This window comes from Perognathus longimembris, chromosome 23 (assembly GCF_023159225.1).
Source record: "Perognathus longimembris pacificus isolate PPM17 chromosome 23, ASM2315922v1, whole genome shotgun sequence".
NCBI classification, from domain to species: Eukaryota; Metazoa; Chordata; class Mammalia; order Rodentia; family Heteromyidae; genus Perognathus; species Perognathus longimembris.
This window is the reverse complement of record NC_063183.1, coordinates 31,678,813-31,694,178: the sequence shown is the minus strand read 5'-3', so window position 1 is coordinate 31,694,178 and position 15,366 is coordinate 31,678,813. Positions and strand designations below refer to the sequence as shown.

Below are 15,366 nucleotides of genomic sequence, written 5' to 3'. Positions count from 1 at the left end.
TTAAGCTCAAGTCCCCTGGCAGGCTCACAACTTCCCACTGCTTTGCCTATGCTCACTGAGAACTCTGTGAGACGCGAAAAGGGCAGAGCTGAGCACAATTAATAAGCAAAGCTTAACCTCCAATAAGCAGCACACGAGAGAGGTTCCAGAGATCGACCCCGGCGGCCCCCACGCGCATCTCTGCCCTCCCCCGGCCGCCTCCGTCCGCACAGCCCCGGTTCTCCCGGGGCCGGCCCGGCGCCGCGGCCCGCAGCCCCTCCGCGCTCACCCCAGGCAGCCAGACAGTCGATCTGCAGAGGCAACTTTTCCAGAATCGGCACCGGCTCGAAAGCGTCGTGCATGGTGGCCAGGAGAGAGTCGCGGCTGCTGTCCCGCCCGAAGCAGTCCAGACTAGGCTAGCGGCCAGAACCAGGCCCGGAGTCAAAGGTAGCCCGGGATCCGGCCCGGGAACCCCGCTACAGAAGCTTCGGCAACTCAGCCATCACCAACGCCGAACTTCCTGCCAGGCGAGCCCCGCCCCTTCCGCCTCCGACGGGCATCTTCCGCCGCCGAGGTCCCGCCCCTTCCGCTCCGGCTCCCACGGCGCGCTCCCCGGCTTCCGCTCGAAGCTGGGTCTGAGCCCCGTGCTCCTCGGCGTCCAAGTCCGGATTTCCGTGGGCTTGAAAGGAATGGGAGATCTGTTCTAGAGCTGCCTCGGGCCATCGGCGAGGACGTTAGGAGCCAGCACTTTACCCCTAGGCGGGATTCCCAGCTGGAAGCTGTATTCAGAACCGGCTAGTTCTTGGTGTGTGGTGGGGAGGGCTGCTCTAGGCACTATCGTGATGTCTGGCGGTATCCCCAGCTTCTCTCCACCAGATTGACGCCAAAGCACCCTCCCCAAATCAGACAGGTGTTGCCGAAAAGGTCTCTCTGTCCCAAATGACCACCGGTTGGCAAAGTTACTTCTGGTGAACTAGGATGGTCGGTCAGTGGTTCTTCTATTTAGTGCATGCAAAGCACTTGGACATGGTGTGTGATTTTGATTCAATAGGGACAGAATGAGACTCTCAAATGAGCACTTCCAACATGCTCTCGGGAACTGCCGAGGCTATGGATCACTAGACTACGTTCTGAGTTTTAGCAAAAGTTTTGGCAGAAAGAGTAAATTCACTAACTTTTGAAAGTAAAGTTTTTTTTTAAATAGATGATCACACTTACCAACTCAACTGTCTCAAGACCCCCCCCCCCCATCCTAACATTCCTTCCTAAGAAAGCAAATGCCATCATTCTTCTTCCTGTGAATCCTGTCTGGCTGCCTTAGTATCCTCCGTGGAGACTTAGTCTATAATCTTAGACCTCCATTTGAGGTGCAAGAATCATCTAATAAAGCATCGGGAATAAAGCACTGGGTCTAAGCCTAACTTTTAAGAGGGTGAATCTGTTACATAAATTAAAGTCTGAGACAATATAGTATAAGTTTCTTCATAAGAGATATATAGTCCCTTCTCAAAATTTTAGATTTACCAGATGCTGTGACAGAAAAAGGCCTAATATCTTTTAGTTTTAGGCTCTAGGACTAAGAATATAAACTAAGTTAATAATAGAATAATGTGAAACTATATATTCTTTTTTTTTTTTTTGGCCAGTCCTGGGCCTTGGACTCAGGGCCTGAGCACTGTCCCTGGCTTCCTTTTTTTGCTCAAGGATAGCACTCTGCCACTTGAGCCACAGTGCCACTCCTGGCCGTTTTCTGTATATGTGGTGCTGGGGAATCGAACCCAGGGCCTCATGTATATGAGGCAAGCTCTCTTGCCACTAGGCCATATCCCCAGCCCCTGAAACTATATATTCTTTGTGAACTTTTCTTTTTTCTTTTTTTTGGTGGCCAGTCCTGGGCCTTGAACTCAGGGCCTGAGCACTGTCCCTGGCTTCCTTTTTGTTCAAGGCTAGCACTCTGCCACTTGAGCCACAGCGCCACTTCTGGCCATTCTCTGTATGTGGTGCTAGGGAATTGAACCCAGGGCTTCATGTATACGAGGCAAGTGCTCTTGCCACTAGGCCATATACCCAGCCCTTGTGAACTTTTCTTAAGAAAGGACATATTATATCCAATCAGCGTCACAGGAAGCCATAAGTAGAATTAGCTGGCCCCAGATTACAAAATGTGTAATATGTATCTCTGCTTAGCACAATAGTTTTCCCCCTCCTTAGTATCAAATCAACATCAAACCCACCTTAAAATATCTGACCAGGGGACTGGGAATGTGGCTAGCCTTGAGCAAAAGCTCAGGGACAGTGCCCAGGCCCTGAGTTCAAGCCCCAGGACTGGTCTAAATAAATAAAATATTTGACCAGGGGCGAGGAATGTGGCTTAGTGGTAGAGTGCTTGCCTAGCATACATGAAGCTCTGGGTTTGATTCCTCAGTACCACATTGTTGAGGGGAGTAGAGTGGACTCAATCTTGATTAGGGAAACATGGTAACAATTGTTAAACTGAAGTTAAACATTAGGTCAACCTGAAGCAAAATTCTGCCTCTATAAATGGCTTGTTGCTTGCTCTACCCCCTGCGCCAACCCCTTACATCTGTACATGCTTTTAACCTTTATAAACCCCAGCTTGAGGACTGCTAGGGGAGTCACGGTTTCAGCTCCGGAGTCTGTGCTGCGTCCCTGGCTAGTCAGTTCTTTTTGCTTCCCCAATAATTCTATCTTTTTGCTTGACTGTCTCTGAGTGGTGGACTCTTGGAGGGACATGGAATCTCCTCCTTCAAACCCCGTGACAAAATAAACAGAAAAGGCCAAAAGTAGTGCTGTGGCTCAAGTGGTAAAGTGTTTAGTTTACTTGAGATCAGGGACAGTGTGACTCAGGCCCTAAGTTCAAGCCCCAGAACTGGCCAAAAAAAACCCAAAAAACTAAAACCATTATCTGACCAGCCTGAGAAGAGACGGTGGGGAGACTCTTATCTCCAATTAACTACTGAGATTGGAAGTGGCTCTGTGACTCAAGTGGTAGGGGGCTAGCCTTGAGCAAAGCAGCTCAGGGACAGGCCCTGAGTTCATGGCCCCCTGAAAGTCTGACCATGATGAGGAAAGGAAAAAATTGGGAGAGAATTACAGAAGAGGTGATATTGTCCAAAAAGAAATATACTCTTTGCCTGACTTATATAACTAACCCTTCTGGTACATCACCTTTATAAAAAAAAAAAATACTACCATCATGGATGATGTAAGACTCATTTAAACTAGAAAAAAAATCTGACCAATTATCCTGTTGCAGTGAAAAAAACTATTCCATCTACTAAGTTTCATAGTGCAACAACAGCACATGACAATGCCACTAGCCTTTGGTTTTGCTTAAGCATTAGAATACACCTGGTTCTTTCTTCATGTTGCCTTAGAAATACTGCCTGTAAGGTCCACCCCCAGGAGGGCTCCATGCAGATGCCCCCCACCTGTTTAAGCCTGTGCCCAGAACCTGAGTTACCTAGGTAACTGGCACACCTGGAGGCAGTTAGCTCCTCCTTCCCTGAGGTCACATCCAATCCACCTGGCCATACCTCCTACTTTTTCCTATATAATCTGGCTCAACGTGGTCCCCGCTCTTTCCTTTTCTCCCTTGCTTTTTTCTCTTTTCCCTTTCTTCCTTCCCTTCTGTCTCCCCATGTCTCCATCTTGTATGGGCTGGTATTTTGCTCTCCCCCCAATAAACTCCTTTCTGCCTGAACCATGTGGCAGGTTTCCTTTCCTTTCTGGTGAACCTTACACTACCTATTGAGCAGCCCAGGGCTGTAGAGATATACTACCCAAATGTTAACACTTTCACTGTCATGTGAGTTAGTGAAGATTTTAGTCATTGTTGATGTTGACTTCAACAGAAAAGAACAAAATCTGTAATAAAAGCCATGGAAAGAAAGTTTGTCTTGTAGAAAAAAAGGAGAATGAAAGATACTTAGGGAAAGTTTGAAATAAGTGAGAAAAACATATTAATTTTGTTAAAATTTTTATATTAAAAGGGGGAATGGGCTTTTTATGTAGAACAAAAATCTCGGGAAGGCAAAATTGGATAAAACCATTAAAACAGAAATATAGAGTGCTTCAAGTGAATACCATCACCGTGTGATGTCCCTTATAAAGAGCTTCTAAACCAACACCAGATACTAGAACAGTCAACCCTAAAAAAACGAGCAGCAGTCCAGGGCCTCCACACTACTTCATGCAAGAACTGAAAATCCAGCAGGACCTGTTTCTTCTCCATAAGCGTTCGCGTCTGGAGCCTCCTCTAGTCCCTCTAGCAGGGGCTCAATCCTTAGCACTGGGATGGAGTGCTTCTTAATATCTAGTGCAACTCCCAGAGAATGGCATGAAGGCAAACCAAACAGCACCTAGGACTCCACAAAACCACCCGTGGGGGCTTACAAAACAGTAGTTAGAGGTTTCGGAGTGTGCACCACATTGCCAGCAATGGGATGTGTCACGATAGCAGATGTCAAAAGAGCTGAGCTAACATTTTTCTTTAAAGTACATCTGAAATAGAAAATCTTTAATATACACCATTGTAAATAAAATTGCACTTGATTTTGCTTTTCTTTTTTAAACAATCTGAATCATATGTAACTTTCACTCTCTTTTTCTTTTTGGTCACGGATAGTAGCATGACTCCTTAACTCAGAATGGCTGTGTTTTAGTCAAAATTGCCTCTTCAAGATGTGACCAAAAGTAATTAGCATTTTCTCCATCACCTATGCAACTCCTTAAATAAATAAAAACAGCAGGCAGTTGCTCCTGGAAATTACATATTATGGTGCTGATGAGACAGTCCTTTAGAAGATGTTAACCTTTTTAGTTCTGACGAATTAGACAACTGAAAGAGAGCTCAGGAACAACACATAGGTTGCATACATATCTGTGTCTGGGTGTGGGAGAGAAAGGGTATCAATGTTGTAAATCAGAAGCTTGTAGATTTTTCTCATCCTATGAATGTGTTTTCAGTAAGACGCTCTCTGTGTTCCGACCCCTCTCGCCAGCTCCCATGCAGAAGATCAAGGAACAGATCAGGATTTCACTGCCTGCTTTAATCCACGGGTGGAGAAGACTGACACACACGCTGATCTCTTCCCTGATACTCGCCATCTTCACCTGCAAAGTTTCCCATCCTTTACTCCATTTTAGACCTTTCAAAGTGTGTGATCATTCGTTCCTAGGGAGTAAACAAAGGTTTTATTCTAAGGACACTGAGCTAATATGGTCTATAGTTCAAATATCTTCAAGGTAAGCTACCCAGACATACATTTTGCACAAGTACTTGTTAATTAAATGTTTACAGTAATTATTCCTATATATGAAGATTTTAAAGCATAGCTACATCTAAGTCTCACCCAAGGTAAAAAAAATTAAAATAAAAAAAAATAAAAAGGTCTGGGTGCTGGTGGCTTACGCCCATAATCCTAGCTATTTAGGAGGCTGAGATCTGAGGATCTTGGTTCTAAGCCAGCCAGGACAGGAAAGTCTGTGAGACTCTTATCTCCAATAAACTACTCAGAAAAAGCCAGAAGTGGTGCTGTGACTCAAAGTGACCAGCCCTTGGGCAAAAGAGCTCAGGGATAGCACTCAGGCCCTGAGTTCAAGCCCCACAAATGATCCAACAAAAAAATCAAAAGGTTTGGTCCTTTGAACAGCAAACCATAACTCAGAAGGAAAAGTATATATTTTAGAGTCGATTGAGATGATTAAACAAATATCATTAAGATTTACTAAGAATCTATATAATTTTTAACTCAGGAATGTAACTTGAAGACATAGAACTCTGCACAGAAACTTAGCTACAACACTCAGCATTACCACAAAATACTAGAAAGTTGAGTAATAGAGGGTAAAACGAACTAAGGTATCTTTACAAGGAAGTATAAATAGTCATGAAAACTACTACATTTGATGAAGAAGTCCTAGAAACCTGTTGTGCGATAATATTCTGTACCCAGTTAACACTGCTTGTAAGAATGGCAGGAAAGGGCTGGGAACATAGCTTAGTGCAGAGTGCTTGCCTAGCATGCATGAAGCCCTGGGTCCGACTCCTCAGCACCACATAAAGTTGGAAGTGGTGCTGTGGCTCAAGAGGTAGAGTGCTAGCTTTGAACAAAAAGAAGCCAGGGACAGTGCTCAGGCCCTGAGTCCAAGCCTAGCCTAGTCCTGAGTCCAGGACTAGCAAAAAAAAAAAAAAAAAAAAATGGCAGGAGGGTAGGTTTCATGTGCTTTTTTTTTTAAACCACCATTTAAAAAGTGTAAAAGTTACATTCAATTATAAAAATTATAAACCTTTTTTACTTAACATCTTGGCTTTGTATCTCAGGTTGGGCTTAAGTAAGTACTCAACCTCCTGAGTACTACAATTGTAGGAGTGCCTGGCTTGAATGTCTTTAAGAAACTTGTGTACTTACAAATGGCAAGTCTAGTATAGTAGCTGGTGGCACATACCTAGAATCCTCAATACTCAGGAGGCTGAGACCTTAGGATCACAGATAGAAGCTAGCCCAGGCAGGAAAGCCATCCACCAAAAGGCTGAAAGTGGACCTATGGCTCAAGTGGCAGAATGCTAGCTTTGAGCAAAAAAACCCAAGGACAGTGCCCTCCCTGTCCCTGAGTTCAAGCCCCAGGACTAGTGCATGTGTGCAGATGTGCAGGGACACGGTCACAGACAGGGACATACACATACACACACACACACACACACACACACACACACACACACACATGCACTCTCTCTCTTTCTCTCTTAGGGGAAAAAAAAGAGCAAAGTAAAACAAAAATAACGGCATATAACAAACAGATTACCTTCCTAATAAACTACTCTATTTAAAAGAAAAATACAGAATTACCATCCTGATGGGAAAAGATGACAGATAAGCCACCCAAACAACTCCTTATTCTTCACATAAAATCTGAATTTCTTAAAGACAAAGGAACTGCTGTTAAGCAAAATACATTTTTGGTGTGTATGCCGGTTCTGGGGTTTGAACTCAGGCCTAGGTACTGTCCTTCAGTTACTTTTGCTCAAGGCAAGTGCTCTACCACTCGAGCCACAGCTCCACCAGCAGCTTTTTTGGCATTTGATTCGAGATAAGAGTCATAGACTTTTTCTAGCCAGGCTGGCTTCAAACTATATAATCCTTAGATTTCAGCCTCCTGAGTAGCTGTGATTTATGGATGTGAGCCACCAGTGCTCAGATTTATTACTCAATTTTAATTTTTTGTTCTTATACATTTTGTCTCAGCAAAGCAAATTTAGTTCTGCATGGAAGGGCATGACACTGGCAAGCAAGCACCTATTACTCATTTTTTACAAAGTCCTAAATCTGACCCTATCACTTTGGAAAAGTGAAAATAGTAAACAAAGGAAACCTTTTTGAATGTTGACATCTTAAAAATGTTTCCGTTCTTTTCAAACATATTAATTATATGTCTTACATCCATTACTGAACCAAATAAATACAATCTTCCACAGGGGTTCTGCACATAGCTTGACTAACCTCATCAGAATCCAGAAGGGCTGGAAGGGCTCTGCAGAGAGAAGAAACATCATGTTGAATACTGTAAAATAAACCCATTGATGGTTCACAAAGTAGAATGAATGCAATTTAAAACTTTTCTTCCCAACTGATCTATCATCTAATCAATAGCCCTTTGAGGAAAAAAACCAAATAAACAAGAATCAACTGAAATTGTATAGATGTGACAGAATCAAAGTTTTATTAATATTGCAGCTCTGGAAAGAGGATTTTGGAAAGATCTACAGCTAAATCTTCCTAGGCAGAAATGTCATCATTTTTGTTTGCATGTTATTCCTAATTTTTTAATCATTCCTTGACATCTTATACTCTCACTAGCCTGTTTTCAGCTCACTCAGTCGAAATAGTAGCAAAGTAGTACTAACTATGAAACAAGATATTTGTAGTAATGATTCAAACACTTACACATCAGTTACGGAAGAAGGAACGTTCTCTTCTACCCACTTCAAATCATCTTCCTGCTGGGAAGATATGAAAATAGTTGTTACTAAAATGTACCAAAAATGTTCCACAAAGTCTTCTTCAATCAATTTCAACTGTGTTTTATAGTTTTTAGGTATTTCATTTCTTTGATATAGCATATGCCTACACAGCTAATTTACTTTGTGCTTTTCTTTTCTTTGTTGGCGGAACTAGAGTTTGAGCTCAGGCACTCTCATGTTACGAGTAGACATTCTACCAGTTAACTCAGCTCTCTAGACCAAGGCCTTTCTGCTTTTAGTCGTTTTGGGGTGTTTTTTTTTGGCCAGTCCTTGGGCTTGAACTCAGGGCCTGAGAACTGTCCCTGGCTTCTTTTTGCTCAAGGCTAGCACTCTGCCAACTTGAGCCACAGCACCTTTTCTGGCCTTTTCTATATATGTGGTGCTGAGGAATCAAACCTAGGGCTTCCTGTATACGAGGCAAGCTCTCTTGCCACTAGGCCATTATTCCCAGCGCCTTCTTTTTCTTTTTTATGCTGATACTAGGGCTTTTAACTCCAAGCCTATACTCTTGCTTGCCTTTTTTCATTCACAACTGTCATTACACCACGTGAGCCATACTTCTACTTGTAGTTTTTTTGCTGCTTAGAGATACAAGTCTCTTGGATTTGTCTGCCAGGGTTGAGTATAACTGTGATTCTCAGATATCAGCCTCTTGAGTAGCTAGGATTATAGGTAGCTTGACAAAGATTAAAAATAAGACATACTTACTGCTTTGCTGACTTTACTATTTCCATTTGATTCTTGTTTGGTACTTCTCATTTTCATTCCCTCTGTAGAAAAAAAGAAAAAAAGAAACCAACTGATTAACTTTGTAATAGACCAGCAATGATAACAAAAATAAATTTAAGAGATGTATTCTAAACTTACTATAAATTATGGAACAGATGTTTTTCTATTTTTTATACTAGGTATTTCCCATTTAAATTTCTTCCTTATTTCTAGCAGAAAATCAGATAATTTGAAATTATCTACTCAATTTATCACAGGTTCATCCTATTTTCTCTTCAGCCTAACTTTACCACATACAAAGGAAAAACAATGCTATAAAATAAAACACAATGTACTTAGGTGAAAAAAATACTTAAGACACAAGTAAAAGGTGAGCTCTATCAGTACCAAAGCTTTCTTTTAGCATAGGCTCCTTCTGCTCATCTTCTTCCTCTTCTTCTGAGAGTGGTGAGAAGGCAAACCTGACAAAACAAAGGCAGAACAGAAAGAAAAGTGAGAACACTACAAATACTGCTCTGCTATCTCAATTCATAAGAATTATTACAAAAGCTGTAAGCTTCTAACAGAGTGTAACTCTTCCCCTTTAGAAAGCTCTCCAATGCCTAATGATGTCAAAAGTTCAAGAGAACTTCATTGTCACTGAATTTAGTCCCTTTTCATTACATAAGAAAGGAAACTAAGACCAAAGAAGTAAAAGAGAAAGCAGGTGAAAAACTACAAATCAAGTTAACAGGAGAGCTGAGCTAGGATTCCAATTTAACTAGGTGTTCCTTCAACTATATGATACTGTTTCCTAACAATGACGTGGCCATTTAATGGTTAAGAGAATAGAATACAAGAATGGTTGGGGCTGGGAATATGGCCTAGTGGCAAGAGTGCTTGCCTCGTATACATGAAGCCCTGGGTTTGAAGTCCTCAGCACCACATATATAGAAAACGGCCACAAGTGGCCCTGTGGCTCAAGTGGCAGAATGCTAGCCTTGAGCAAAAAGAAGCCAGGGACAGTGCTCAGGCCCTGAGTCCAAGGCCCAGGACTGGCAAAAAATTAATTAAAAAAACAAAAAAACAAAAAAGAACCTCTGGTTGTTTGCTGATGGTCGCCAGAGAACCATAATGACGAAGAGGATCATGGAAAACAGCAGCCGCCAGATGGCATCGTCTACCCATAGCTCTCGCCAGTCCTAGGATAGAAGAAGAGGCAACATTTACATACAAACCCCTAAACATAGAACAAGAATCACTCACTCGTCCTTCCGTTACATTGACTAAAAACCTGCTGTGTGCTAGGCACTGTGCTAAGTGCTGGGTACACACAGTGAACCAATGTGTTGTTTTTTCCCTTGCAGTGCTATTTTAAAGGAAAGGCATCAAGTGAACAGAGTACTTGTCAGAGCTTCAGCACAGCTCTGAGACTCTTTAGGGAATGGTATTTTTTTTTTCTTTATGTTTTTGGTGCAGGCACTGGTGGTTAAATTCAGTGTGTGGGTACTGACTGGTTCCTAAACATTTTGGATTTTTTGCTCAAAGATAGCACTCTACCACTTGACCCACAGTTCTACTTCCAGCTATTCTGGTAGCTAATTGAAGATAAGAGATTAACAGAATTTCCTGCCTCCTGAGTAGCTAGGATTATAGTCATGACTACTGGCACACAGCTTAGAGAAGCATTTTATACAGGTTAAAAAAAAAAAGAACTACCATATCACATACCATGATGGACAGAACATTTAAAAAAAACAGTATTAAAATCTTCAGAGTAGGGCTGGGGATATAGCCTAGTGGCAAGAGTGCCTGCCTCATATACACGAGGCCCTAGGTTCGATTCCCCAGCACCACATATACAGAAAACGGCCAGAAGCGGCGCTGTGGCTCAAGTGGCAGAGTGCTAGCCTTGAGCGGGAAGAAGCCAGGGACAGTTCTCAGGCCCTGAGTCCAAGGCCCAGGACTGGCCAAAAAAAAAAAAAAAAAATTAAATCTTCAGAGTAGAGAACTAGCCTTAATTTCTTTCTTTTTCTTTTGGTAAGTCATGGTAGGGCTTGAACTCAGGGCTTGGGTATTGTCCCTGAGCTCTTTTGCTCAAGGCTAGTGCTCCCCTAACACTTTGAGCCACAGTGACATTTCCAGTTTCTCTAATGGTTAATTAAGAGACATGAGTCTCATGGACTTTTCTGCCTGGACTGGCTTTGAACCAAGATCCTCAGGTCTCAGGCTCTTGCTAGGATTATAGGCGTGAGCCACCAGAACCCCACTAACTTGAAGTTATTACATGAAGCTTACAAGTATCTTCCCACTATAATCAACATCTTTGTGTATAAGTATACTGTTTATATAACTTACTGATTGGCAAGTCACTATCCTGAACTTCATGGTTGTCCAGATGATAAATACAATAGATGCTAATATGAAAAGAAAAATATTGGTCAGAACATGAACTGGCTTACATCCTCAGTTACGTTCACTGATCCCGGTTAAGTGGAATTCCATATATACGTCCTTGATAACATATATCACAGTCACTTGTTATCATTAATTTTCCAATGTACATTCAATATAAATTTGTTTGCTGCTGTAAGGAAGATCTAGAGTACATTTTTTTTGGCCCAGGGCTTAGACTCAAGGCCTGAGCACTGTCCCTGGCTTCTTTTTGCTCAAGGCTAACAACACTACTACTTGAGCCCCAGCGCCACTTCTGGCCTTTTCTGTTTCTGTGATGCTGAGGAATTGAACCCAGGGCCTCATGTATGCAGGACAAGCACTCTATCACTAAGCCATAGTCCCAGCCCTAGAATACATACTCTTACCCATACTTTTTATGTTTATTTGTCGACTATCTGGCTATATCAGTATCCCTCCAAATTAGAAATGGAACAGAAGCTGTTGAAGATATGTGTCTTCAAGTATATCAATGTAATTCTTTCCTGATTTTATCTTTAGTGCATGGTCAGATGAAAATATGAATGTGACACAAACAGCTGGTACTAAAAAGTCAGATTTCACTATTCCTAGTTCCAGAGCCAAGCAGGGACATTAGCCTAGTCTGACAAAGGTCTACCATTAGTCTGTATATTACATATACTTAGTGACAAATCTAACAAGACTACCCTGATCTAAAGTAAGTAGGGAGCAGAGAGGCGCTCAGGAGAAAAGCTTGCCTAGTAGGTACGACATACTAAGTTCATCTCAAAGCATTACAAAACTTAAAAATGAGAATAAAATAAGCATGTGATAACTTCTCCTAACTAAAAGTAAGCTAAATGCATCAGCAGAAGAATGGAGAAATAGTAAGTAGCAGATGAAAACTATGAGGCTGATTTTCAGCTGTATAGTTAAGTGGTTTTTCTTTATATTTTCTACACCCTTTTGAGAACTTGATTATAGAGACAAAAATCCTTCCCCAAGCAAAATGCATAAAACTTTCTGTGCCTACTCATGGCCTTTCAGATTAATAATCTCTGTTCTGAAAGAATCAAGGATTACATAGAAACAAAACAAAGTCCCAAACTTACCAGCCACTGCCAAGATAAGTGTGTTGGTGAAATGTCGGTACAAAGAGAGCTTTACGATGTTCCTCCGAAGTTTTAACAGCTTCATTGTTTGAGTCAGGCTAATAAATATGTGTTTGCAGGTCAAGGAATTAAACATTTAGAAAGCTAAATGAATGAATGAATCCTCAGATTTCATTGAGTATCTGGGATCATAACAATAGCTATGGATAGCAGAGACTTTAAAGTGCTCTTATTTTCATTCAATTCCAATCCTACGATTACATTTTCAGTAAAACATTGAAGAAAACATACAGTGGGGATAAGATGCAACTGGAAAAAATACAAAAACAAAGAGGAAAAATACAAAAAGAAAAAAGAAAAAGAAAGAGAGAAAGATAGGAACAGGTTTTCCAGAATTAAAAAAAAAAAAGAAGACAAGTATAAGTGATAAAATAAAAATGAGTAGCAGGCATTAACACATCTTCAAGGTGGGTAACTCTATCCTTATCCTGCCAGCTAATCCAGTATAGCATCATAATTTCACTTGGGCTATCAACCACCGGAATTTTACACTCAGTGTCTCCTCCCCTACCCCATGCCACCATATGGAACTGCTACCAGCTTCCTGCACTACTGTGAATTAATAGGAGCAACCAACTTTGTCTGAGCATGCGAGGCAGAGAAGAGTCCTAAAGCAGTGATTCTCCATTTTCAGAACACTATTCCCAAGTAGAAGTTACCACTAAGGACACCAAAGAGAACTGATAACTACTACAGAGATCTTCTCCCATGTCCAGCTTCCGAAATGAAGCACAGATATAAAAATAAGGGACCTAGAATCTGCTCTACTCTTCATTAGGGTCTTCACCATTACCTAACCCTAATTCTCCATACTTGCAAGACATACCTGGAGAGACAGATGTAGATAAGTTTTGGTCAAATAGGCCCAATACACTTTCACGTCAATCTTTTTTGTTAAATTACAGTCTACTCAAATTCATAAAATTATATTTTTGTTTCCATTCTGCTTTTTGTTATAATCTATTAAGACAGTAATGTTGCACAAATGCACATAGGGACCAGTATGTAAAAATCCAAACTAATTCAAAATAATGCCAAAAAAGACAAGATTCAAAAACTTGGACCCTTCAACCAAGATGCAAAATCCCTCAGCAAGAAATGTTCAATTTTGAGAAGGGGAAAAAAAACTCAAAAATAGGAACTTGTTTATCTGTTGTTTAGGTTTACCTATCAGTGAATATTTATTCTGAGGGTGGTATTTAGGCAATCTCAAATATGGTTTTGAATGAAAGAAGAAAAACCTCTAAAGAATTGAGATTTAAAAAGATTTAAACTCTTATCTTTTCACAGTATTTAATGCTAGAGAATAAAGGAAAAGTAGGATCAGTGCAGTCTGTGATTTTAACACCAAATGAGGTATATAAAAAAATCCAAATTCAATTTTGAAAGACAAAAGCCAGAATCTTTCATCTTATGCTCAGCCACCCAATGCTATGATTGATAAGAATTTAAAAAGAAAGAAGAGAAAAAAAAGCCCTTACCTGACTTTCAGGCTATTCACACTGAAAATACACCATTTCCCAGATCAAGGAGGAATCAACAAAATGGGCAAAACCTCTTTGCAGAAAGGTAAATGAAAACCCATCTCCAAGGGGAGAAAATGGACCAATGAGAAGGATATCCACCAGCACAGGGCAGTGTCTAGGAAAGCCAAGGGGATAAAGGCCAAGGAAGCAAGATCAGTCTGGGCCTGCAGACAAAGAAAAAGAGGTGAGGAAAAACAGCCAATGGGAGAGGCACAGAGAAGGAAGCAGGAACAACTCTGCTTATGTAACATCTGAAGTGGTCTCACATTTGAACTCAAAGAAAACAGGAAGAATATTTGGCATCTACTCATTTTTCTCTTCTTACAAAACTTCATGTGGAACATACAGCTTTAAGTGGCAAATTGACAATTATAATCTCAGCATAATGAAACTGCTGCTAACCATCAGAGCCAACTGCCCCACAGTTCCTAGCATACTAAAACCCATTAAAGAGATGACAATACCCCAAAAGTCCCAGTGTTATTTAGGCTACAAGTCTAAAAAGACCCTCCTTCTGTTTTAAACAAATGCTGCATCATCATCATCATCATCATCATCATCATCATCATCATCATCACCATCACCATCATCACCATCACCATCATCATCATAACTACTGATGTCCAGCATTGTAACATAATAAAATTTCACCAACAGCTCACCCTAGAATAAAATAAAAGCAATTTCTGTTCCCAAATCTATGCTGATTACTTCCCAGTGCTTTTTATGTAATCCTAATCACCAAGACATTATTGAAAGGATATCCATAAAATAATACAGGCATCAATTGCTGAGAGGACCAGGCTTACTATCAGAGCCAAGGAATAAGAAAAATACTACAGCAGCAGCAGAAGAAAGAAAGAAAGAAAATGAAATTGACAGAGGGTTAAAGTTGCTAAAGTCTGAAAAAATTATATAACATACAAAGGATAGTATGGGTTGAAAAACAAATCTGCAACCAGAAAGTATTTTTTCCAAGGGAAAATGTTGCAAAACCTAATAAGCTTACTTTCATTGAGGGAAAAGCCAAGTTTATAGAATTTAACACCTTGAATCTATAAGGTTATCAGACTCGGATTTTTAAATAATTAAGAAAATAACTGGAATGACCATATCAATCCAACTCTAACAACCATTTTCTTTTTCACTTAGATCTCAGTGCTTTAGTTTTCTTATTTGGCAAAATACAATTCTCAAAGAAGGTAAGAAACTTCGCTACCTGGAAACTTCATTTTAAAGAAATCTTTAAATCTAAAGTGCTGGATAGGCAAAGAGCACTGGTACTTTAGATCGGATTAAGCAATAGGTACACTGGAATTTAATTCCAATGTTTGCCACGTAAGTGGGAGTCTGCTGCCTGAGAGAAGGAACTAAATTCTGGTCTAGGGATAGGTAAAAAAACAAACAACAACAAAAAAAAACAAACAAAAAACTCCTTATGGGTCACATATTAAATTTGTAAAGTTCTAATCCATCAGATTAAAAACAAGAATTACACAGATTGAACATCCCTAATCCCCTC

The 15,366-nt window shown here is 40.7% G+C and overlaps 2 protein-coding genes across 5 annotated transcripts in view; both read right to left on the bottom strand.

The window, feature by feature from the left end:
• The window catches only part of Vps39 (VPS39 subunit of HOPS complex), a 35,630-nt gene extending 35,116 nt beyond the window's left edge, over nucleotides 1-514 (bottom strand). Inside the window, exon 1 of the mRNA XM_048332888.1 lies at nucleotides 269-514. Coding sequence (XP_048188845.1) covers nucleotides 269-341 — 73 coding nt within the window. The 5' untranslated portion in view covers nucleotides 342-514. The remainder of the gene's footprint in view (nucleotides 1-268) is intronic.
• A 3,448-nt stretch (nucleotides 515-3,962) lies between these two features.
• The window catches only part of Tmem87a (transmembrane protein 87A), a 29,098-nt gene continuing 17,694 nt past the window's right edge, over nucleotides 3,963-15,366 (bottom strand). Inside the window, exons 12-20 of one of the 4 annotated variants that reach the window (XM_048332899.1) lie at nucleotides 14,609-14,680; nucleotides 12,259-12,367; nucleotides 11,090-11,148; nucleotides 9,830-9,933; nucleotides 9,140-9,213; nucleotides 8,732-8,793; nucleotides 7,947-8,002; nucleotides 7,503-7,533; nucleotides 3,963-5,176 (exon numbers count right to left, since the gene is read on the bottom strand). In XM_048332899.1, the coding sequence (XP_048188856.1) occupies nucleotides 5,135-5,176; nucleotides 7,503-7,533; nucleotides 7,947-8,002; nucleotides 8,732-8,793; nucleotides 9,140-9,213; nucleotides 9,830-9,933; nucleotides 11,090-11,148; nucleotides 12,259-12,367; nucleotides 14,609-14,680 (609 nt within the window). In that variant the 3' untranslated portion in view covers nucleotides 3,963-5,134. Of the gene's footprint in view, nucleotides 5,177-7,430; nucleotides 7,534-7,946; nucleotides 8,003-8,731; nucleotides 8,794-9,139; nucleotides 9,214-9,829; nucleotides 9,934-11,089; nucleotides 11,149-12,258; nucleotides 12,368-13,939; nucleotides 14,009-14,608; nucleotides 14,681-15,366 lie in introns of those variants that run through there. The other 3 variants (XM_048332900.1, XM_048332897.1, XM_048332898.1) reach the window with 3 other exon arrangements.